At 46.1% G+C, this 25,861-nt stretch overlaps 1 protein-coding gene across 1 annotated transcript in view; it reads left to right on the top strand.

The window, feature by feature from the left end:
• DNAJC11 (DnaJ heat shock protein family (Hsp40) member C11) overlaps positions 1–25,861 on the top strand; it is a 75,363-nt gene that overhangs the window by 20,090 nt on the left and 29,412 nt on the right. The window contains exons 2-4 of the mRNA XM_081817391.1: positions 8,294–8,423; positions 10,677–10,750; positions 17,805–17,906. Of these exons, the coding sequence (XP_081673517.1) occupies positions 8,294–8,423; positions 10,677–10,750; positions 17,805–17,906 (306 nt within the window). The remainder of the gene's footprint in view (positions 1–8,293; positions 8,424–10,676; positions 10,751–17,804; positions 17,907–25,861) is intronic.

Genomic DNA, 25,861 nt, shown 5'->3' with positions numbered 1-25,861 from the left:
CTTTTTTTGCTTTGTCAGGAAGTCTTTGATTACGGGGCGCCTGGGTGGCTCAGTCATTAAGCATCTGTCTTTGGCTCAGGTCATGATCCCAGGGTCCTGGAATCAAGCCCCGCATCGGGCTCCCTGCTCAGTGGGAAGCCTGCTTCTCCCTCTCCCACTCCCCCTGCTTATGTTCCCTCTTTTGCTGTCTCTGTCTGTCAAATAAATAAAATCTTTTAAAAAAGGCTTTGATTAGTAATTAAATCTTCTTACTAATTATAGATCTATTCAGATTTTGTTTATGATTTATTCTTGGTAGGTTTTGTATTTCCAGGAGTTTGTCCATTTCATCTAGGTTTTCCAGTTTGTTGATGGACAATTAATTATTCATAGTACTTTTTTATAACCCTTTTTCTATAGAATCACTAGTAATATCCCTACTTTCATTTCTGAGTTTAGTAATTTGAATCTTTTCTCTTTTTGTCCTTAGGCAAGCTAGTTAGAGATTTGTCAATTTAGTTGAAAAAAAATTTTTTTTTTTTTTTTTTTTTTTTTGAGAACCAACTTTTGGTTTCGTTCATTTTCTGGGTTGCTTTTTTATTGTCTATTTTATTATCTCTGCTCTGATCTGTATTATTTCCTTCTGCTAGCTAGCTTTGAGTTCAATTTGTTCTTTTTCTAGTTCCTTAGTTATATATTGGGTCATTGTGATGAGGGAGCACAAGGCTGGCTGAAGACAAAGCATAAGCTGACACCCTGCAACCTCCTCCCACCCCCCACTCCTGGGTGGGACGTGTGTGACATTTTCCAGGAATCTCCCAGCTATCTTAATGTTAATGCCTTGCTAGAGGGAAAAAAACAACCTTAACTTGACAATGGCAAGGCCTCCAGTATCTTGTTGGTCCTCTTTAGCATATGAAAGTTCTTTTGAAACCTCCCTTTTTCCTTTAGGGCCACCGGGAGTGCCTGAGGAATGTCACCTATATCCCATGGTGGGGAGGGTTGTGGGGTGTCAGCTTCTGCTTTGTCCTCAGCTTGCTTTCTGTTCCCTCATCAGTTGATTTGTGATCTTTGCTGTTTTTTAATGTAAACATTTATAGCTATAAATTTCCCCCACACCATTGCTTTTACTGCATCCTGTAAGTTTCAGTATGTTTTATTTTTCTTTCATCTCTATTTTCCTTTTTTTTTTTTTTAAAGATTTTATTTATTTATTTATTTGAGAGAGAGAGAGAGAGAAACAGCATGAGAGGGGAGAGGGTCAGAGGGAGAAGCAGGCTCCCCGCCGAGCCGGGAGCCCGATGTGGGACTCGATCCCAGGACTCCGGGACCATGACCTGAGCCGAAGGCAGTCGCTTAACCAACTGAGCCACCCAGGCGCCCTCATCTCTATTTTCTAATATCCCTCACGATCTCTTCTTAGTTATCTAAGAATGTGTCATTAAATTTCCACAAATGTGTGAATTTTCCAGTTATTTTTTTTAAGATTTTATTTATTTGAGAGAGAGAGAGAGCGTGAGCGCACAGAGGGAGATGGAGAGGGAGAAGCAGACTCCCTGCTGAGCAGGGTGCCCAATGAAGGACTCTATCCCAGGACCCTGGGATCATGACCTGAGCCAAAGGCAGCCGCTTAACCAACTGAGCCACCCAGGCGCCCCCAGTTTTCTTTCTGTTACTGATTTCTAACTCCATCCCATTGTAGTTGGAGAAGACACTTAGGACATCCATCTTTTTAAATCTATTGAGACTTAATTGATGGCTGAACATATATCTTCTTGCTATATTGAACTTTTTATTGATACCCCCTATCCCATTACCTTACTAAAATCACTTAGTAGCTTTTTAGGTTCTTTATGACTTCCCACATACATGACATCCCATGTGCACATATCCCAATGCATGTTCTCTTGTCATGAGTAAAATATTCTGTACATGTCTATTAGATCTAGTTGGCTTAACGTGTAGTCCACGTCCTCTGTTTCCTTCCTTTTGTCTGGTTATTCTCTACGTTATTGAAGGAAAATATTGAAATTTTACTATTATTGTAGAACTGTCTATTTTTCCTTTCAATTCTGTCCATTTTTGCTTCATATATTTTGACAATCTCTTATTAGGTAACAATTGAACCTTGTATTGATACATGTATTGTCCTTCTTTGTTTCTTGTAAAGTTTTTTCGTTTAATGTCTGTTTTGTCTGATGTTGGTAGACCCGCCCCTGTCTTTTGGTTACTGTTTACAAGCAATGTTTTCCTATCCTCTCACTCTTTGCTTGTTTGTGTGTTTGGTTCTAAAGTAAGTCTCCTGTGGGCAGCAAACAGCTGGGTCATTTTTTTTTTTTAATTCATCCTGCCAATCTCTCTTTTTATTGGAGAATTTAATCCATTGGCATTTAAAGTAGCTGTTGATAAGGAGGGCCTTATTTCTGCCATTTTGCTGTTTCCTTTCTATGCCCTGTATCTTTTTTTGTCCTTTAAGTTCCAAATTATGGTCTTTTGTGTTTAGCCAGTTTTTTATAGTGAAACGTTTCAACTGCTTCTCGTTTCCTTTTTTTTTTTTTTTAGATTTTATTTATTTATTTGACAGAGAGACAGCGAGAGAGGGAACACCAGCAGGGGGAGTGGGAGAGGGAGAAGCACCGCTGAGCAGGGAGCTCGATGTGGGGCTCGATCCCAGGACCCTGGGATCATGACCCAAGCCGAATGCAGACGCTTAACGACTGAGCCACCCAGGCGCCCTTCATTTCCTTTCATATGTATTCTGTGATTTGTGGTTACATGTAACATCCTAACATTCTAACTGAATTTATACCAACCTAACTTCTGCAATGTAGGAAAACTCTGTTCCTATACGGCACTGTCCCACGTCTTTCAGTTATTGATGTCACAGAATTACATCTTTATACGTTGGGGTCCAAAAGATAACCTAGAATTGTTTGGGGTTTTTTAAAGATTTATTTATTTTAGAGGTTGAGAGCGAACACACAAGTGGGAGGAGCAGAGGGAGAGGGAGAGAGAATCCCAAACATATTCCCTGCCAAGTTCGGAGCCCGACAGGGGCTCCATCCCACGACCCTGAGATCATGACCTGAGCTGAAACCAAGAGTCAGACACGCAGCCGACTGCGCCACCCAGGCACTCCATCTAGTAATTGTTTTTTATAATGCTTTAGTTTCTTACATTATGTAGAAACAAAATGTGAAGTTACAAGCCAAAGTTACAAAGGACTAGCCTTTAGTCTAATAATTTTTTTTAACGTGTTAGTCACTTAAATTATTAAGAAAACAAAATGTGGCGTCAGGACCCGTTTTCACGGTAACACTAGCTTTTATAATTGCCCGTGGGTTTAACCTTTACTGAGACCTTTGCCTCTTAATATGGCTTTGAGTCACTGTCTAGTATCCTTTTGTTTCAACCTGCAGAGCTCCCTGGAGCATTTCCTGCAGGGCGAGTTTAGTGGTAATGAATTCCCTCAGCTTTTGTTTATCTGTCTTTGTTTCTCTGAAGGTCTTCATGTGCCCCCTACATATGACGCAAGGTAAGGGTCAAGGTTCATTTTTCTGTATATGTATGTTCCTTTCTTTCAGCATCATGTATTAAAAGGATATCTTTTCCCCATTGAACCACCTTGACGTCTTTGTCAAAAACCACCTGGCTCTATGGGGGTCGATTTGTGGACTTGCCTTTGTGCTACTGACTTACACAGCTTCCACCAGTACTACACTGTCTCAACTCCCAGAGCCATGTAGTAAATCCTAAAACCCAGTCATGGGAGTCCGCCAGTTCTTTTTCAGCTATTTTGGCTAATAAAATAACTAGGAAAATTAAATTTCCTTTTCTCCATATCCTTTGTTTTTCCACATGAATTTTAGAATTAGTTTGTCAATTTCTACAGAAGAAGGCCTGCTGGGATTTTGGGTTGCACTGAATCTGTAGCTTGTTTTGGGAAAATGTGGCATCTTAATAATATTGACCCTTCTGATCCATGAAGACGCTTTTATTCTTGTTTCCAGGCTGTAATTTCTGTCGGTACTGTGTTGGGTTGCCCGCAGACATGTCCTGCACACGCTCGTTACATCCATCCCTAAGCAGTTTGTGTTTGTTGATGTACTCTACACAGTATTGTCTTTTTAAATTTCAGTTTTTAGATAGTAGAAATAAATTGATGTTTGCGTATTGACCCTGTACTCCATGAGCTTGCTATAACATCACTTAGTAGCTTTTTTTGTAGGGTCTTTATGATTTCCCATGTAAGTGGTATCTGCAAATACAGAGTTTTACTTTTTCCTTTCTAATCTGTAAGCCTTTTGTTTTTGTGTCTTATTGCAGGGCATGTCATTTTTGTACCGTATAGCATCGAATCCAACCATTTTAACAGACCACTAAACTCTATGGTCAGGTCACAAAGGACCTTTTCACTGTGAGTTTTATGATCTATGAGGTTGAATTTATAATAGATTTACTTTACTTTACATTAAAAATAGAACCAGATGATTGAGATGATGAAACTTTTCAGACTTAAAAGCACAATACACCTGTTAATTTTATATAGGATTTTAGAAATGAGTATGCAACTGTAGGTTTCATTTTTAATGATATCACAGATTTTGAAATATCAGTATTTTTATGATAAAGAGTTTATCATTTATGAAATATCATCCCAGTGACCTTAGCTACTGAGTTATGATGAAAGGCCCAATCTAACCTATTGAATGTAATATTTATTAAAAATGAAACTTCTCATTTCTATTACTTAATCAATAGCACATTAAGCCATTTATTAATATGATTACAGAAGGTCTTGCAGATTAGATATTCTACCCTCTTGTCATCTAGTTTAATTTTAACAACCGGGAAACAGCAGCCTAAGCTAGAAGTCAGCCAAATCTGTCTAATTGTGCACTTGTAACTTTTATGAGATGCTGGAAAGAACAATTAAAATTTGCCGAGAGAAAATAATCTGTAATTGCTGTTTAGGAAGGAGCAAGCCCCTTTTACATCATTACATAGGTAAACCTACCTGGAGAAGATCTATTTTATTTAGTTAACTATTATTTGCTTAAAACAATGAGGTTTGGTACAGGGGGCATATTGGCCAAGTGTGGCAAGAAATGCATTGCATGATTGATGTTGGCAGGGAAAGAAGCCAAGGGTAGGAGAAAGAAAAAAGATGTGCAAACACGGGAATGTGGACACACATCTCTTCTATGGAGTCTCGTGTTTTTTACTGAAACAGAGTATACATCTGCAAGAGGGCACATGTCATAAGCATACAGCTCAGTGAATTTTCACAAACAGGGACTGCTTCACAAATGAGTGTTCCTGCTACCCCGTGCCAGGGTGACGCCTTCTCTCTGATTTGTTCCGGTTTCGGGAGGTATTGAGCTTCACTTGGGTTATGATAGCTGGAGTGATCAGATCCCTACTGTGTGCACAGCATTTTTGAGCACTATACAGGTCTTACTTCATTTACTCCTCACAGTGACTTTGAGGAGAGAGGTACTACTTGTCCACAGTTGCAAGTTGAGAAAACAAGGAAAAGGTTTTACAAGAGCCACACTTTGTAAGCTTGTGCTGTGTGTCGGGCACTCTACGAAGCCCTGTATGGTCACACACTCATTTCGTTGTCTCCCCATCCCTGAGAGTTGTCTCCTTTTGCAGGTGAGCAAGCACGCTAAGGGTCGGAAAGCTCATTTGCCCCAAAAGCCTGTGTTCTTCACCAATAAACGTGGAGGTCAGTGTGTCACCACAGAGGAAATCTTGTAGATGAGCAGATGGAGAGAAAGAGGGAAGGCAGCCAACTACCAATTGTTCGATAGTGTAATTTTCAGAGGCTGCACCAGAGAGAAGAAGGAAGAAAGACAGTAGTGCTAGAATGGGGCAGACATCTGCCTGATTTTTAGGGGCCAAGGGATGCTCAGTCAACAAGGTCTTCGACCCTCTCCAAGGAGCTGCTGATTTAAAACTGTGTGTTGTTGAGTCTCTGTCCAGACAAGCAGCGAAGGTCTGTGTCTGGTTTAAACCACAGGCTGAGGGGCTCACAGATGGCTCTGTCTTTTCTGGATAACAGATCATGTGAAGTCAGAGCTGGAAAGGCTCAGAGAGGTCAGCCAGCCAGCCACCTCCTCCCCAGAAGAAGCAGCTGTGGGCCTAGAGGTGAAGACATGGTCGGGAGGGCACTGAGGGGCACTGGGCACGTGTGACTGACACATCTTACCAGTCACATGCAGTGCCTTCCTTTGGAGTTCTTAAGAATTCCTTGTTTGAAACCTCTAGGAGGGGCGCCTGGGTGGCTCAGTTGGTTAAGCGTCTGCCTTCAGTTCAGGTCAGGATCTCGGGGTCCTGAGATCGAGCCCCGCATTGGGTTCCCTGCTCAAATAGGGAGTCTGCTTGTCGCTCTCCCTCTGCCCCTCCCCCCCACTTGTGCTCCCTTGCTCACTCTCAAATAAATAAATAAAATCTTTAAAAAGAAGAAAACTTCTAGTAAACATGCACAACGTTGCTGATTTTCTAGCATCTGAATAACTTAATCTCATATAAAGCATTTAAATTTTGTGCCGAAAATTATTAAAGTACAATAAAGTTTTGCCTTTTTTCCTTAGTGAAAAAAAACTCATGAGTCCTGGAATTGGAAGATACTGAAAAGTTGTAGAAATTATAGAAAAATAATGGTGTAACATGTAACGTGTTCCCTTGTACCTTGATCTCTTGATTAGTCCCTGTGATGGTTCTCCCTGCAGATACATGTTCTGAGACCTCCTCCTAGAGCACTGTGGGTCCCAGCATTGTCACCTGGGACCTGGTCCCAGTCCTCTGCCCAGATGGCTGGTTTTTCAGGCCACTCTGGCATGTTGTCAGCAACCCAGAAATGGGCTTCTGTTGTCAAAATGGTGAGGGAGTTGCCTCCCAAAATAAAATGTTCTTTACTTGACCGATCATCTGGATAGAGCTGCGCGTTCAGCATCACCTCTGATGGACCAGAATGGTCCCTGAGGCTGATACAAAATCAGACCTAATACTTCCCAAAAACAGGCCCAAGGGGCTAGCCAGATAGGTAGCTCAGTGTTCCTAGGGCCTCTGAGGGAGTCTGTTCCTGAGAACTTCTCGGTGGCTGTGTGGCCCACAAAGTAGAATGTGGGTTTTGTCCTTTCCCCACGTCCCTCCCTTCTGTGTGGCTAAAGCACATGTGGAGTCCATTTTATTTACTCCATATCATCTGTTCTTCGCCTGGTCCATGTTCTCCCTCAAACTGAGGACGTGTGAGGACTGGGGAGCCACATGTGTTGGGGAGGGCTCTTTTGGGTTTGGGAAGGAGGGCTTTTGTTTCTACTGAGGGATAGCAAAGCATTTTTGCCTGCTTTCTGCACTACCTTTTGGAATTAGAGGTTGAACTGGGGCCATGTGTTGGCTTTACAATTTTGTCTTTGATTTTTTTTTTTTAAAGATTTTATTTATTTATTTGAGAGAGAGAGAATGAGAGACAGAGAGCATGAGAGGGAGGAGGGTCAGAGGGAGAAGCAGACTCCCTGCCGAGCAGGGAGCCTGATGCGGGACTCGATCCAGGGACTCCAGGGTCATGACCTGAGCCGAAGGCAGTCGCTTAACCAACTGAGCCACCCAGGCGCCCCTTGTCTTTGATTTTTTAAGGGTAAATATTCACTGAGTTTCCTTTGTCGGAAAACTGAATAAGATCATGGCATTTGTGTCTAGTGGTGTACAGCTTTTTTCCTATCTGAACCAATTTTCTGTTAACGTACCTTGGTATATGGGGCGCCTGGGTGGCTCAGTCCTTAAGTGTCTGCCTTCGGCTCAGGTCATGCTCCCAGGGTCCTGGGATCGAGCCCCACATCAGGCTCCCCGCTCCACAGGAAGCCTGCTTCTCTCTCTCCCACTCCCCCTGCTTGTGTTCCCTCTCTCGCTGTCTCTCTCTCTGTCAAATAAATAAGTAAAATCATTTAATAAAAAAAAAAAGAGTACCTTGGTATGATTTATTTCAAATAACTTAGGTTAAAAAGTAAGCAGTCTCTGACGTTTTTCGTTTCAGCTCAGAGCACAATGAACCAGTGTTAGAGACACTTCTGATAGCAGCATTTCCCAGCAAAACACAGTTGCTATTGATGTCCATAATTGATCACTTTATTAACTGTGAAAAAAAGAAGCCTTATTGAAGCAATAAAGCTTAACTTCATTATGTCCTGTGTGCAGAGAGCAGACAGGTTGGAAAGTGGCTGACAGGCTCCCATTTCAAGGCTGATTCTGATAATGATAATATTTAAGGAGCATTGATTGTTCTCTAATTGGATTTTTCTTTCTGTAGGCCTCTTCTGAAGAGCTGAAAGCTGCCTACCGGAGGCTGTGTATGCTTTACCATCCCGACAAGCACCGAGACCCAGAGCTCAAATCACAAGCAGAACGACTGTTTAACCTTGTTCACCAGGCTTATGAAGGTCAGCGGAGGGCTTGACTTCACACAGACGCCCTGGAAACAGCTGCTCGATTTTTAAGAGACTTGATTTGTAGAGGACAGAAAGAGAGTCCTTAGAGGTGTATAAGAGAGGAGGTTAGGTTAGTGCTTTTTTACTGACAGGGTCCTTTGAAAGAGTAGTATTTTGCTTTGGAAATCAATATGTGGCCAGTAAGTGGGAAATGAGAGTGCGGGCAGAGCAGAAGACAGGGTCTGGGCTACAGGGAGCACTCGGGCTCTAAATCGCTCGCTGGCTTTCTTCTAAAGGGAACTCTTAGAGGTAAAAGGCTGATCGCTACTGACAAGCCTTCTTTGTTCTCTTTTTTTATGAGAAGATGTACAGGAACGTTTTTTCCTCTGACCCTGACTTTATTGGCTCCGGAGCATTCAGTTAGGAAAGGTTCTAACAAAAGGAGGAAAACGATCTTAAGAAGGCCAACAGGAAGTATAATCAAGTAATGCAGGGTTTTATGCTTACATCTCAGGTACTTCAGAAGGAAAATTTTGTGATGTATTTGTGTATGAAACGTTCAAGTCACTGATAGGTCCCCAGTTTCTGTTGCAGATGGTGGTGAAGCTCTAGCCACGTGGTGGTGGTGTTCACATTAACATCGTAAATGTCCTCAACGCCCCTGAATCAGACACTTAAAAGTCACTAAAATCTATTCTCTGTTATGCTTATTTTGCTACAGTTTTAAAATAAAAATTAAAAAATAATAATTCACTTTTAGGTTACACACTAAGTAAAATAAGTTGATTAATCAGAGCCATTCGGTGATTTGCTCCTTAGACCAAAAATTAGTAATGTGTTTCTTTACAGAATAAAGACTTCTCGTTGCAGACATAAGAGCATATGCTGTATTTCACTTTATGGTTTTACCAGAAAATTAGATTTTACTGAGGAGTAACAACTTGGGCCATGGCGCATGGCACGTGTCTGAGCTCAGTGGTGGGTCTTCAGCAGACTTAACTCCAGTCAGACCACTTCCGCGGCGGTCCTGACCATAAACCTGGTCCTTCTATCGTATTCTGCTGTCTGAATGGCTGCGTTAATCTTACTGCTGTCCAGATTACCCACATAGCCCATTCGTGTGGTTCTGGAGATTCGGGGAAGAGTTAACAGAAAACCCTCATGGAGCTTGTAGAAATGCTGCGGCAGCAGAGCTGGCCCCAGTGTTCATCCTGACGGAGAGACCAAAGCAGAGCTGTCAATAAATAATTCCCTGTGAAATCCTACAGATTAGCTCGAGAAGTCTGCCTCCCACGTTTTCCAGTGGTCAGCATTTCTTTCTTCCCCATTAGATTTGAATATGGATAGAATCATTTACATCATTTTTTTAATTAGGCCTAAAAATATATGGGAAGTCTCAAGGGAGACAAGATTCAAAGGTCTTGATCAGAAACTGGCAGAGGAGAAGGGGGACAACTGTTAGATTTCCTGACACTTATGTTCAGTTTGGATGACCTTCCAGTAGCTCCGTCCCTCACTGATGTGGCTGCCACCATAGTTGAAAAGTGTTTGTGGCTTTAAATGATTTATAAAAAAGAGGAAAGATGGGGGGAGCCTGTCTTAGGAGTTAGTGAAACTCTATAATAGAGCAAATAATAAATCACCTTTTTCTACAATCAGAGCCTATCTGAATAAGCTTTAGAAACTGGAATTAACTCGGGACGCCTGGGTGGCTCAGTTGGTTAAGCGACTGCCTTCGGCTCAGGTCATGATCCTGGAGTCCCGGGATCGAGTCCCACATCGGGCTCCCTGCTCAGCAGGGAGTCTGCTTCTCCCTCTGACCCTCCCCCCTCTCATGCTCTATCTCATTCTCTCTCTCAAATAAATAAATAAATAAAAAGAAAAAAAAATCTTAAAAAAAAAAAGAAAGAAAGAAACTGGAATTAACTCTTTCAAGCCCAGGTCCATTATAGACTGCGGTGGAAACTTAATTCTGTTAAAAACAACTGTTTTTTAGTGATACTAGGGTGCAGCCTCCGCACCTCACAATTAAGAGTGGCTTGGACACAAAAAACCCAGTATTTCTCATTTGTGTCCACCTTTCAGCACATCCTGGATCAGATCTGAGAGGCAGTTAGGAGGAAAGATGCAGAGGAGATGAAGAGGGCCTCTCGGCTAGATTGGGGTTGGACAGGAAAGAAGAGGTGGACTTACCTGATGATGTTGTTGCCAGGTCTGAAAGGAGAATTCCGTGCTCTCTAAACATGCATGCTTCTTAATTTGCAGTGCTCAGCGACCCCCAGACCAGGGCCATCTATGATATATATGGGAAGAGAGGACTGGAAATGGAAGGATGGGAGGTAAGAGAAACCGCGAGTCCGGTGTCCCAGAGGAGTCCTCACGCATCTACAGAACAACCGCCCTCCGATCCCACACTCTGGGATCATGTGTGTGAGAATACTGGGAGACGCTAGAATCCCTTCCTCACTGGTATTTTGGTCTCAGAGACTGAGTTCTAAGCTCGGCTATTCCTCTGCATACCTCTGTGTACTTGGGCAGGTCAGTCATCCAGCTTGTCCTCAGTTCCTGACCTGTCAGGTAAAAAGCAAAGGGTATAGACCCTGCCAGTAATTCCTAACCCCGGGGAGGGCACAGGCCGGTTGGAGGGTTGATGGAGAACCGTTTCTGCAGAGCGCAGTTCTGCCTCCACATGCATTTCCTGCCACCCAGCGCGGTTCTGTGCTCTCTCTCCGCCCCAGCTTACCAGTAACTGGGTCTGGGATATGTTCGTGTTGGTCACGTGTTGTGCATGTGAACAAAATGGAAGCAGGGAAAAGTTGAGAACTGCTGGGTTAAATTGCCCATCATGAAATAAGCTCCCCCTGGCAGCCATGCTGTATGAAGACAATCACTAAAATCACTAAAATTCACACGATTCTGTGCTCCTTCACTCTGCTGCCGCCTCCATCAGAGCCTCGCGCAGGTCCGCGTTACTGTCTGCAGCAGGAAGGCACGAGGATTAAGTGGGAAAACGAATATGAGAATTAGTGGGAAAACTCTTAAGTTGCAATGAGAACATGTAGGTGTTATGATTTAATTTCATTGAAGAAACTTGGTTCTGATGCCCAAGAAATGGTGGGAGGTTGTTAGCGTTAAATTGGCCATCGCTGATTTCTCTCTCATCACCGTATAAAGTACCCTTGAAGTTCTTTTGGTATTTAATCTCAAGCCTGTAAGCCTGTCTCCTCTAACTAGTATCAGAGCCTTCTGCAGGCCTCGGATAAGGAGTACAAGAGAGGCAACACAGGTTCTAGGTCCCTTGCCACTGCTGCTTAATATTGGTAGCTTATGGGCCATCTTGTACCCGTGGCCAGGTTTTGGGTGCCCACGCAATAAATTGCAGTTGCTAACATTTAAAAATGGGAGGTTTTGCATAAACATCCAGTTGTCTGTCTTCTCTTGGAAAACTCAGAAAATCTGGTAGCAGTGTCTCTGAAGTCCCCTGTGAGGAGCCTCTGCCCCGAGAGTGGGCTCTGCTGTCCCCCATCCCAGCGCTCAGCACCTCCTGTCGTCTTACAGCTGGCCTGCCCTCCATCTGTCTGTCCCACCTGGTTCCAGCAGGCATTTGATCCCTGGCCTCTGGCCCGATGGAGACAGCCGTGCTTCACGTCACACTAGTTCACTGTAGCAAAGCGTCAGGTCTAATAGCTTAGCGTTTTTCCATCCTGAAAGGAAAATAGAATCCCGTTGTATTTACCGACTTTCTCCTCACCCTTTGTACACTTGCTCAAGCTCCCTTGTTTTTTGAAGACCTGGGTCGGTTACAGTTTCTCATGGGTGCAGTTAGGGCCGCTGAAAGGCTGGAGGCCCCCCCTTCAGAGTCTGGGTTGTTAATTCCCAGCAGCATCAGCCAACTTAATGGAGCGGCAGGGTGACATCTTCTGGCAAAATACTGCGTGATTTCCTGTCGCCAAACCAAATTATCTCCCCATTAGAAACAAAGCAAAGCAAAACCAAACACACAGTAATGATTATAAAAGTATGTAGGCAGTCACAGATGGTGAATGGATAAACTTTTATATTCAGATATTTTAGTAAGCTACTTTATAGGGAAATCAAGTTCTCATCAATCAGAATTGGCTTTTTTTTTTTTTTTTTGCCCTGATACTGAGCTTTCACTGAAGATAAAAATGCCTTCAAGGAAGAGCACTTGAAGAGACCTCCCCAGATATTTACTAAGACACATATCAGTGCCTAACATACGATGGGAAAATGGAGCCCATTGTTCATGCTGTAAAGGAAGAGTCTCATGAACTCGAGAGTGTTCTGTGGGGCTCGCTTCGTCACTCCTTCAAGGAGACCCTCCCGCCCCCGCTGGTTAACATGAGGATTCTCCTGCTTCTGTCAGAGCATCCTCCCCTGGGAGGAACGGAGTTCCCTTCATGCTGTTGTTACTGGTGTTCTTTGTTCAACTTCTGTAAATTGCTCACAGTATCCACTGGCCACATAACTGTTAGTCTGAACATACGGGCAGTCGCTGAAGGAAGAAGGGCGCTGTCATAACCATAGCCCCTGAGACGCCTTTAGTCCCGAGATGTCAGAGCCTTTCTGCTGTTGGTGGTGCTGGGGAGGAAATGTGAGCTTGTTCAGGCTGCACAAGGTACTGGCTCTGCTTTCAGCCATTAGTAAGTTTTCAGGTTTGTTTTGTTTTGGGAGAGAGAGAGAGAGAGAGCAAGAGCAAGCAGGGGTTTGGGGCAGAGGGAGAGAATCCCAAGCAGGCTCCACATTCAGCATGGAGCCTGATGGGGGGCTTGATCCCACAACCCTGAGATCATGACCTGAGCTGAAATCAAGAGTCAGACACTTAGGGATGCCTGGGTGGCTCAGTTGGTTAAGCATCTGCCTTTGGCTCGGGTCATGACCCCAAGGTCCTGGGATCGAGCCCCCGTCAGGCTCCTTGCTCAGCAGGGAGCCTGCTTCTCCCACTGCCTGCGGCTCCCCCTGCTTGTGCGCACATGCGCTCTCTGTTTCTCTCCATGACAAATAAATAAAATCTTTAAAAAAAAAGGGGGGGTCAGATGCCTAACCGACTGAGCCACCCAGGCTCCTACCCCTTCTTTTCTTTTAACCTTCAAGAGCCTTTGTCATTCTCTGGCAGGATTCCAAAGGAAGAAGATGCAGAGGTACAAGTGATCCCCACTTGTGAAACCAGTGAAACCAGCCATTTAGTTACCCAAGTTGGTTAGCGGTGTTTGTGCGATACCCACGTTGAAAATGAAATTGGGGGGCGCCTGGGTGGCTCAGTCGTTAAGCGTCTGCCTTCGGCTCAGGTCAGGGTCCCAGGGTCCTGGGATCGAGCCCCGCATCGGGCTCCCTGCTCGGCGGGAAGCCTGCTTCTCCCTCTCCCACTCCCCCTGCTTGTGTTCCCTCTCTCGCTGTGTCTCTCTCTGTCAAATAAATAAATAAAATCTTTAAAAAAAAAAAAGAAAATGAAATTGGCTTCAGAATGGCAAGCTTCACCTTTGAGCTGAGAATGCTTGGTGGTATTGAAGCCGGTAACAGTGAGCGGGTGGAGTAGAGAGCTCGTTGACTCAGCACTGGCAGATGTTCGATCACATCCTTTGGCCCAGACCGCCCACGGTCTAGTTTTTGTCAGCAGACCCTGACGTTATCCATATCTCACTCTTCCCTGTCTCCTTGACGTCAGTCTTACAGTGTCTAAGAAAGTAACCTGCATTAGGAAGAGCTGCAATATGGTCAAGATCATGAAAACAAAGACTTAGAAGTTCTCACAGACTAAGGAGACGGGATGACGAAATGTAAGCCCCTAGACTGGATCCCATAACACGTAAGGGATGTTAGTGGAAGAGCTGGTGAAATCCAGAAAGTCCGGGTTCAGTTCCTTGGAGTGCTCTAGGGTTGGCTTTGAGATTTGGCTGCTGTCCCGTGGCTGTGTGAGGTGTTAACATCGGGGGAAGCTGGGGGGAGGGTGTACAAGAACGTCCTGTACTGTCTTTGCAATTTTCCTAAAGTTCTAAGTAATTTTCTAAAATTAGTCCAAAACCAAAGTCAAGTAGCTAGAATCAGAATTTTCAGACCAGACAATCCCTTAGGAATCCTGTAGTTTAGGGCGCCTGGGTGGCTCAGTCGGTTAAGCGACTGCCTTCGGCTCAGGGCATGATCCTGGAGTCCCAGGATCGAGTCCCATGTCGGGCTCCCCGCTCGGCGGGGAGTCTCCTTCTCCCTCTGACCCTCTGCCCTCTCATGCTCTCTCTCACTCTCTCTCTCCGATAAATAAATAAAATCTTCAAAAAAAAAAAAAAGGAATCCTGTAGTTTAACCCCTTATCTGTAGCAGGGATCTGAAGCTTAGAGAAGTGAAGTGATCCCCCCCTCCCCAGCCCAAGGCCGCCAGGAGGTTAGAGGCAGTGTGGGAGAGCCTACCTTCTGTCCTTCCACCACACTGCCTTGCTTTTAGGGATCCCTGCCCCCTCTTCCACGAGGCAGATCAGTCTTCTGGCTAGCACAGGGATGGACCTAGTTGGTGAATGGACGGTTAAGGTGAACGATACAGGTGTGTAGATTAAGGGGCTGCACGTGATCTGCTCTGTTATGGAAAATGTCTGGTATTTACCAGCTGGCGTGCAGTTCCGGATGCCGTGTTCCTGGGTGCTTCTATCTACGGGTGGCTGAGATGGAGGAAAGTGACTTGTAGCTGGCTCGGTCTCCCTCCCTTCTCCACCATGGTGCACTTCGTGTAAAGGGCAGAGAGGACAAAGGATGTCTGGGGCCTTGGAAGCGGGACTCTGCCCTGCCCTGCCTAGCTCTTCACCGCTCTGGAGGTGCCAACCGTCTTGACTTTGCAGTTAGCTCTGATTATGCACCAGCTGTTTGCCAAACCCTTGTAAAATCGACTAGAAATGGAATGACTTCACACCTTTGGAATATTTGCCTCTTCAGCTTATCACAGAGTGTGGCAGAGACAAAGGAATTTGCAGCTATTAATTCGGTCGGCAAAGGTCAGACAGCTCTGGAATTTCTGAAAACAAATCTTGTTCTGTTCTGGCCTCTGCGGAGCCTGACGCTTTCCAGTCTTTTAATTCCTGGAATCTTACAAATCTGTGTATTTAAAAAACATCAGGAAAGAGGCATATTCATGGAGTCTGTGTTGCTGGTAAAAGTTTGGCTCATCAAACTTGTGCTTAATCTGCATTATCAACACCAGTGTCCCGCTGGACAGGATATTCAGTGTGAACCCTTTTTGTCCAGGTAGAGTAGCCGGATTACTCTGGGACCCGTGGGGGGGGGGGGTGCTTCCATCCAGACCCTGCCTGACCTTGGTCATGCATCACTCAGGTCACCCCTGGCAGGTTCCGTAGTCACTGGCCCGGCAAGTTGGGGTTCAGAGGTCAGGAAGAATTTCTAAAATATTTTAAATCCTTTCTTCCTGATCTTCCTTGATATTCATGGTTAAATGGAGTAGTTGATAACTTATATCTCCCTGAAGCTCCTTTGCTTTTTTCCCCTGTGCTGAAGGGGGAAGCTGACGGGAGACAGGGATATGAGGGAAGCTGAAGCACTGAGCACCCCCACCCCTCCATCCAGGGTTAGGGATGTGGGGTGGGTGCTCACACCCTCAACTTCAGGTAACTATCGGGGTGAGCCTCTGCATCCGTTCAGTATGACCGAGGGTGATGCTGGGAGGCCACAGAGCAGTGACCTGGTGTGCCATTGAGGTCTTTGGATTTGTTCTTGGACGATTTTTGTGTTTTTACTTTAAAACTTCCTTTAAAAGAACCACTGCCCCCTTTTTAGTAATTATTGATTATATTGGGTTATTAGAGGGGAAAATGTTTTCTTTATTTTTTTCTCTTTACTTCCTGAAAGGAGTAGTGAACAAATTTCACAGTGGTTTTTTTTGGATAAGCCAGTTTTTATATTAATTTTTCTATATTGCTGAATAATAAAATCAAGGGGCACAAAACCTAGAGTATGACCCATTTACGTTAGAATATACATACACACACGTATGTATGTGTGCACGGAGGGTGTCCAGAAGATACATAAAAACTAGATGTTAGCCTGTGAGAAGGAAGGAGGGTGGTGAAGAAGAGAGGGTGCTAGAGGCGAATTGCACTGTTTCCTTTATATCCTTCTGTACTATTTTGATTTTTTGCTGTAAGCGTGTATTTTTTTTAAACAATTTTTTAAACTTGTGATTTCCAGGATTGCTTCTTCTCACATCACCTCCCTTTTTAGCTGTTCTGTGAGCAGCCTCTCAAGGCTCCTCTGTGTTTCTTCCACTGCCTCGGGGAATGTGCTCTCTGGGCTTTCCCCCCCACCCAGCTCCTGACTTTGTCCCACCCCAGTTCTCGGTGTTTCTCACAGGCTATGGCACTTTGGACCCTAGAAATCACGTGGTGCGGTTTCTTCTTTCACAGATGTGGGGCCTGAGGCCCACGGTGGCCTTTCCTTGCCTCTTCGAAATCTCTACTTCATGACGAGCTAAGAAAAGCCAAGGTGGAATGCCTTATTTTCTCATCAGTTTGACATCATTGTGCAATCTCCAGTGTTCATGTGGTCTGCCCTTCAGTACCTGAGAACTGTTGATGTTAAGGTGCATCTTACATCATACATTCTCAGGGTCGTATCACAGTGTAGGCGGAAGAGTTGTAAAAAACGCCCAGGACTGATGGCCGAAGACCGCTTGGTCTAAGCTCAGAAGCATCTCTGGCGATGGTCCCAGCGCACTGGGGAGAGACGGGAGAGCTTTGGTGGGCACCTTTGCCCTTCGCTTTCATCTTTAAGGTTTATTGTCTGCCCTGGGACTCATTAGGAAGTTTAGACCATTAGACTTAAGGTGATGTGTTCTTGGGGAGCCTGGGTGACTCAGTTGGTTGAGTGTCCGACTCTTGATTTCAGCTCAGGTCATGATCTCAGGGTGGTGTGATCGAGCCCCACATGGGGCTCTGTGCTGGGTGTGCAGCCTCCTTAAGATCTCTCTCTCCCTCTGCCCCTCCCTGCCACTGCCCACCCCATGCTCGTGTGTGAGCTCGCTCTCTCTCAAAAGAAATAATTAAAAAATAAGGTGACGTGTTCTTTGTAAGATTCTTGCAGCCTCAGAGATCAGTTACTGAAACCAAGGAAGTCATGCTTCTGTCTCTCCGGAGAGCTGAGGAAAAGCATGGCCCTGGGGATGATGAGGGCAGAGCTGAGTGGGTGTGGCTGTGAGCCTCGCATCACCAGGGCTTGTGTCCATGGGAGAAAACCCCGTTGGGGGTGTCACGGCCGTTCTTAAAGTCCTGGGGAAAGGAACACGAGCCCGGGCCACGCGGACACGCCACAGTTAACGATGTCATCTCTTTCCTCGCTCTCTGGGTCTTTAACTGTCTCCTCCCCCTGACTGTTCCTGCAGGTGGTGGAAAGAAGGAGAACGCCGGCGGAAATCAGGGAGGAGTTTGAGCGGCTGCAGAGGGAGAGGGAGGAGCGGAGGCTGCAGCAGCGCACCAACCCCAAGGTAAGCCAGCCCAAAGGTAATAACATACAAAATTGGTGGAACAAAATTTTGTTTATCTAAGTGGCATCTTTATGGAAAGCAGCTCTTGGTGGCTTTCAGCAAAGATGCTGCTCAGGAGCTGGAAAAAAGTGTTTTCGACCATGTGCAGGGAAGACAAAACCAATCCCATGGTTCCCCAAAGCCAAGGAGACATCCCCGACCACAGCACAGGCCGGGTTCCTGAGACCCTTCCCTGCAGTCGAGCTGCCCAAGCCCTTGATGGGTAACAGTCAGAGGACTCTGTCAGGGAGAAGGCAGGCACCTGATCACACTGAGGCAGCGAGGTTCCCTGTACCACTTAGGGCATGGGACATTTCCAAACCACCTTACGCAGGGGCCCAGGCTTTTATCCTCCCTGGACAACAGTGCCATGAACATCAGTCACCAGGTTCTTCTGGCAGCGATAAGATGAACGCCTTTAACTCGGTCAAGTCCCCAGGGGAGTTTGAGTCCTGTGACCGAGCGATGTGCCTGAGTCTGAGAGCTACTTCTCAGTCCCGCATATGGTATCTTTGTCCTTTGATTCGTTAGGGAAGCACGTTGTTCTGAGTGCATGCCCCAGCCCTATGGCAAATGGGATGTGTCAGTCAATTTGAGGTGCCAGATGTATGAATGGCTAATCAAATGTGGCCCGGTGTTCCTGTTCAGTGTGCTTGATAAGGGGACTCAGACTCCATCAGTGTGGCCAGGATGGCCTGGCAGGCAGCCTGAAAGTCTCCTAAAGAAAAAGAACAGATGCTAGTATACAACTGGGAAGTGTGACAATATGAACTTCTGATCAAATATATTCCAGAAAGTGGATTTTTTAAAGATTCCTACAGCATTTAGAGGACCGTATATTCAGAACACTGCCATCTATTTGAAGCCTGCATTTCAAAGTATATTTATAAATGCCCACACCTCTCCTTTCTACCCAGCCTCCCTGCAACAGATGATGGCGTCAATGGTGGAGAGCAGCTTTTGGTCATAGGCAGGTGGAGAATTGAAACACCAGGCAAGCCAACTCGGGGCGGGTGACATAGTTGGGAGCGCTAAAGATCTCTGAGGCGCCCTGAACCATGCTCATGGGGTACCTTTGCGGAGCCAGTGGTCAGGGCCACGCACTGTGAGGAGGTCTGGTTTGAAAGGCCGGCATTGGCAGTTGGAGTGAGGGTTGAGGAGATGGGGTGGAAGCCTGGCAGGAGCGAGCTTTTGCTTTGGTATCTTTGCTGTGCTGGCTGGAGTTTTGCTGCATTCAGAGCAATGAAGGGGAAAGAGAACGTCACAGTAGCCTGAGCCTCTGTGTCCTACGATAAAATTGGCCATCTGGGTGTGTGCAGTGATTGCTTACTGGGATTCTGTGGAAATGTGTCTCCGGGCCATGTTTCTGTGGAATGAGGGAGCACAGCTGTGACCATTTCACACAAGCATGCAAGTTATTGTAAAATTCCTAATACTTTGCTACTTGCATAAACTGCTTCCAAATAAATAAGACATTTTCTAACCAGAAATCCTGAGTGATAACCAGATATTGGCTGTGCAGCTTTTCGAGGAGAGGTTTTGAGCTGGATCTTTTATTCCATTTCTGAGGGTTTTGCTTTTCATGATAAGTGGAAGGGTTTGGAATGTTCTTATCCTAAGAAGATGGGGCAATCTCCTCTTTTAAGAAAACCACAGGGGAAGGACACTGCCGATGACCATCAGGCTCAGCACTGACCTGTCCCAAGGGACTGGCAGGCTAGGTACCATTTTTGGTACTGCCATCTGAAACTTGGACGGGTATTTCTCTCCGTTGTTACCAGCAAGAGTTTGTTGGGTGGGGATTTTCCAGTAGGATGTATGTACCAAGAACAGGCAAAGAGGTCAGGTGGGAAAAATCTTTGATTGGAAATACTGACTCTGACACAGTGATGCGGGACCCAGAGGAAAGCACGTGACCTATGTTTAGTTTTCTTGTCTGTAAAATGAGGCCGTCCGGGGGTGCCTGGGTGGCTCAGTCCGTTGGTTTTGGCTCAGGTCGTGATCCTCAGGGTCATGGGATCAGGCCCTGTGTAGGGCTCTGTACTCGGCGCAGAGTCTGCTTGTCCCTTTCCCTCCTCCTCTGCCCCTCCCCTCACTCGCTCACTCTCTCTTTCTTTTTTTTTTCTCTCTCTCTCAAATAAATAAATAAATAAAATCTTTTTTTTTTTTTTTTTTAATGAAGCCATCTGACCTTCCTAACTACCATACCAAGTTGGGATATGATTTTAAAAAATAGGAAATAGGTGTTAATTTAGTAGAGACAGACTAACCTGCTGAATAAATGCATGCATAGTGGTACTTGTTTGGTACTAGTGAAGTTAAGAATTCAGTTTCGTTTTCGTGTCTCCTCCAGCACTGCATGGGAAGCACTTGGTTTGGTCAGGCAGTTCTGGGCCCGTGGTGGGTGGGTTTGGATGGGGTCTGGCAGTTGGGATTTCAAAATGGCCCCTTCGCCTGTGGCCTTGGCCCGGTGGTGTTTCAGCGTGCCCAGCTACCTGTGAGTCTTGGTTTATGTGAAATGAGCCTGGGAAAGCACTGTGGGGCTCAGAAATGACGAGCACGGTCTCCAGCTCCAGTGTGCAAGCCAGCAGTGGAATGCATGCACAGACGCACTCACACGCACGGATGCCAGAGACGGCGTGGCAGAACTTCCACTCGGAGTCCGGAGCCCTGCACTGGGATTCAGATTGCTCCCTCCCGTTCTGGGCCCTGGGTCAGGCCACTTCTCCTGTCTTCGCTCAGTTTCCCCTTGTGTGAAATGGAAGGTTTGCCACAAAACCCACTACTTGGGGTCAAAAGACCCCGAAGTCCTGAGTTTAATCCGTCCCAGGATGTCCTGGGCCCTGGCATTGAGCAAGTCTGGGAGGGCATTTACGGCTGGGACAGACGGCGAGGCTCATGCACATCCGGAGCTAGCTGGACAGGACTCTAGCTGGACCACCCTGGCCACCCTCCCTCCATCTTCAGGATCTCTGTTTTATTGGCTTAATTCATCTACATTTCTTGCCTTTTAAAGACTTAAGATCCCACAATTGGGTTCTTCTGTGCCACATTCACTTCATATTGACTCTTTTGATTCCTTTCTTTGTTAATGCCCATAAGCCTTCTCTCCCTCCGATGGCAGCCACTCTGGGAGTCAGGACGACAGATCTCAGGCAGCGCTGTTGGACTTTATTATCGCCTTCTAATGAATTTGTTCCCATCCCATGTGAAGCAGAGCATTAAATCAGAGACTGTTGGGGAGCCATCCTTGTCTGCCTCTGAGGGTGTAGACTGCCTGCTTTCTGACCCTGTTACATAACAGTTCAGGGGGCTCGCTGCATTATGTCCATTCTCCTGTCGCCGTTCAGAGGGTCACATAAACTCCCTGGCAAGACCTCCTTTCTGATTTTAGAAAGGCCAGTTTATCGGCTTGGTTCCTGCAGTAGCTTAAAAATAGGATCCAGCTCTATCAGGAAAAGAATTTAAATAATGTATCAAGGAAGACATATAACAGTCAAAAATTTTTAAATCCCAAAATGTTTTCATAAAGATGCAGGATTACATTACTCAATTATTTTTAAAGGGTTTTTAAAAAGCTGTGTTTTGGCTGCCATGGCTAATGATTGTAGGCATTCGAATGAGCCCGTGGCTATGACTTCAGTCTGTTCAGTGGAAATGGCTGTGATGTCATAAACCGACTCGGCTTTGCTGGCAGGAGAATCGTGCCCAAGAAAAGCTGTTTGAACCCATATGCTTGTTGTGCTCGATGGCAGGAGGGGGCGATTTACCATATGCAGAAGCAGGCAGCTACCGAAAGGGAAGAAATTGGGACGTTGTCTTAGAAGAAGGGACTGAGTCCGAGGAGGCAGAGTCTTTGCAGAAGGGCCAGCTGCAGGAGGCCCAGAGGAGGCTGTCCCCCCATCCTGTCCGCGTCGCCGCTCAGAATCAAGATGTCCCAATGAGAGACTGCTGTTTATGCGAGGGTGGGGGGTGCATCCTTGGAAACTCTGGTAAGTGTGCATTTGATCCTCCATGACCTCCGACAACACAGGTTCCAACTTTGATCTCACAGTGAATCTGCAGAGAGAGTCTCAAGAGCCACCCTGGGCTCACCAGCTATAAAACAGGCAGACTGCACATTGCCTCTTCACGCAATTGCCTCTTTGGGGGGAATTTTCAATTAGTTATTGAGAATGCATTTGACAGAAATGTCTCACATTATCCTTATGGCCAGACAAAATATAAACATGAAAATAATTCAGAACGGAACATTCCTGGCTGAATGAACAACTGATTCTACTCAAAGAGGGTTGATTAATGCATCATCTCCAGCCTGGTGAGAAGCTTCTCATCGTGGGAGAAAGGCTGTCACTTGGCATGCTCGGAATTTCTATGAATGATGTCAGTGAAGATGTGTCTGTCATAGTCTCAGGTGACCCAAGGCCAGAGGACAAAACCATGATTCTAAAAGATCCTAGTGAACTAGAATGGAAAGGTGAAATGTGCTAGCTCAGAGAAGGGGAGCCGGAGGGAAATGGTAGTCTTTCACTGACGGGGCTTAATATCAACAACAGTTTAGAATATTTGTGGGTTGGGGGTGGGTAAGGTAAAGATGATTCATATATTCACAAGGCAGTTTAAATTGGGTGCCTATAAGGAGTCAGGTCCTGTTCCACATGTGGGCATGCAGCAGAGGATAACAGACAAGACCCTGCCCTCGTGGATTCTAGATGAGAGAGACAGGTAATACGCAGTAAATACAATACATAAATTATATAGTATGTCAGAAGGTGATAATGCTATAGCAGGAAGATAGGTCAAGGTAAGGGGGGGAGGACTGCAATTTTAAATAGGGTACCCAGGCCTTGTTGAGGAAGTGACATTGGAACAAAGGTGAGGAGAAAAGAGTACCGTGTGGAGATCGGGGAAGAGCCTTCTGGATGGAGGGAGCAGCCAGTTCAAAGGGATGTGGTGGGTCTGGTATGTTTGAGGAATAACAGAGAGGCCAGTGTGTCTGGAGCAGTGGTGGAGGGACTTAGTAGGAGCTGAGCTCAGAGAGGCACATCTTGCCCTCCCCTGTGGAGAAGCAGCAACTGGTCTTAATTTGTGACAGTTTGAGAGAACAGAACCAACAGCACGAAGACGATTTTGGCTTGGTGTAAGGAGCAGTGAACAAGGCGGGCTGCTGGGGACTAAAGGAAACCGCACTTTTATCCACCATCTCATCCTGAACACAGAGCAACAAGGACCTACATCTTCCAGAGTGGTGGGGGGTGGGGGGAGTTATATAATTAAGATAAAAATAAGTTTTCCCGGCTGTTCACAGAGTCGGTGTGGGAGTGGATTCCAGGCCGGCAGGTGGTGCTCCCATCCGGGCTGGGTGGAGTCCCTTTAATGACCTCTGGGGGGGTGGGGGTGTGTCTCCCACTCCAGGCCCTGCCCGTGAGTAATGTAGTCATTTGATTACGTTGGCTCTTCCTGAGGAGGAAACTTTTGACACTTACGGACACAAGAAGGCTACTGATTTTGAAATATGCATATAAGACCTTTCTGAGATTTTAATCATTTTTAAAGATTTTTATTTATTAGAGAGAGAGCATGGGTGGGGGGAGAGGCAGAGGGAGAAGCAGACTCCCCGCTGACCAGGGAGCCCAGTGTGGGGACTCCATCCCAGGACCCTGAGATCATGACCTGAGCCAAAGGTAGACGCTTCACTGACTGAGCCCCCCACCAGGCACCCCGAGATTTTAATCTTTTTTAAGGAGACTCTAGTTTTGGTGAAGTCTGAGGTGTGGGGAAATTTTTTTGTTTTTTTGTGGTCCAAGTAATAATGCATAAGTAGTTTAGAAAGTTGGTTACTCGACGTACTACAAAAACAAGCAGTTTCCCCTCCCCACCCGTCTTTCCAGGCCTTGCTCCTGCCCCCCGCCCCGGAGGTGCCACTCCAGGCTCTCTGAGCTCTTGCTTCGGACACCTCTCTGTATTCCTGAGTTGCGTGTTTACATTGTTCTCTGTTTTTTTCAGTTTTAGCAATTAGTATTGACCTTCTGCCAGTAAAGATAAGGATGCCGTTCGCACATGTCTGTCAGTCCACCCAGTGTGGTTATAATCCCCTTTCAGGTGAAGTGAATAAATGCTCAGCTGAGCTAGCTGGTATACCACGACCATCTGACCACCTGACTGACCGTCTTCCTTCCTTCCTTCCTTTTTTTCTTTCTTTTTAAGGTTTATTTATTTATTTTAGAAAGGGGGGAGGGGCAGAGGGAGAGAGAGAATCCCAAGCAGACACCCCGCTGAGCAGGGAGCCTGACAAGAGGCTTGATCCCAGGACCCTGAGATCATGACCTGAACCGAAATCAAGAGCCAGCCGCTTAACCGGCTGAGCCACCAGGCGCCCCCACCTGACCTTTCTTTAAAATCGTTTTTTCCTTCACGGTGTTAGTAACTCTCCTTTGGTTTCTTTGATGAGCTCTCTCTAAATCTGTCATTAATTCGTTTCCGGGCTGTCAGGACTGAACGTTCCCCAGTGCCCTCGGACTCCTTAGGTATTCTGTCACTCTCACCCCATCCCAGTGGCACTCCCTGAAGCCCCGCTCCGTCCTCCCTGCTCCCACTCCAGTCTGGACCCAGCTTTCTGGCCTGCTGTACAGGGGCCCCACGACTTCCCTCGCCAGCTTCCTGGGAATGGCTTTCTGTTCACTCAGTCGACACCTTGTTCCCAAGGAGCAGCCACAGGAGACATGGCCAGGCCTGGAGACACACGGAACAGCACCTCCCTCCCCTCCGTGGGCTCCCTTGATCCCTTTCTGTGGAGAAAACCATCTTCCAGCAGCTTCCTTAAAGAAGATCCCTGGAAGCACATTTCTTTGTCCCTTTTTCCCCCATTTTATTGTCTTTTAAAAGAAAAAATAATAACATAAGTACTTACATGTGTACATACATACAGAGGCTTACGTGTGATGTCTAGGCCCTAACAGTAGTCACAGACATGGAGGAACCCACCGCGGGACAAGAATATTGCCCACACCTTGCATCCGCCTCCATGGCCCCCTCCTGCCCCATCCCCCTGCCAGAAGGAAACACCATCCAAAGGGAGCCATCCTTCTGTTGCCTTTGAAATTTTGTCACAAATTGGATGTATGCTTAAGTAATCCACTGTTTGATTTTTATTGTTTTTGAGCTTTTTTATAAAAATGGTACATGCTATAGGTGGTCCTCTGGGACCTGTTTTCTACCCACACCTCCTACTCTTTCAAACGTCTGTGTGTTTCGTGAAGTCGTGACTCAGTCGTTTTCGTTGCCGTACACCACAGTTTATCCCTCCTGCGAGTGGGTGTTTAGATTCCAGGTTTCCGCAATTGTGGACGTTGCCGCTGTGAACGTTCTCGTGCTTGTGTCCTAGTGTGCGTGTGCGAGAGTGTCCACAAGCATCTCGATCTAAAATTGATGGGTCATGGGATACGCAAATGTTCAGCTCTAAGAGATGTGGCCACATTGCTTTCCAGAGGTGAAATGTGGACTTTGCATAACTCAGAATGTCTTGATTGCATCTTTAGACTTAACGAAGTGTAAAGCATGTATCTGCGTATTTTCACAGTATGTGTATAGATAGATACGCACATGTTTAGGAAGTGTGTCTGTGAAGTTCCAGTTTGGAAGTCATTTTTCCTCTGAACTTGGAAGACCTCATTCCAGTGTCTTCTAGCTTCTAGGACTGGTGTTGAGAAGACCCATTCCAGTTCCTGATTCTTGTGTGTGATGTTCTTTTCCCCCTTTGGAAACCTGTAGGGTCTTCCTGTCTGGGCTCCTGCAGCTGCGTATGGGAGGCCTCGGGTGAGCGCCCCTGGAGTCAGGTGCCCACAGTGGGGGCTCCCCTCCCCCCCACCCCAACCCAACCCCCGCCGGGCTCCGTAGCCCTGGGGCATTTTCTCACA

The sequence above is a fragment of the Leptonychotes weddellii genome, chromosome 4 (genome assembly GCF_054177405.1).
Source record: "Leptonychotes weddellii isolate Sample4059 chromosome 4, ASM5417740v2, whole genome shotgun sequence".
Classification (NCBI taxonomy): Eukaryota; Metazoa; Chordata; class Mammalia; order Carnivora; family Phocidae; genus Leptonychotes; species Leptonychotes weddellii.
The sequence above is the reverse complement of the archived record's forward strand: the minus strand, read 5'-3'. Positions and strand labels throughout refer to the sequence as shown.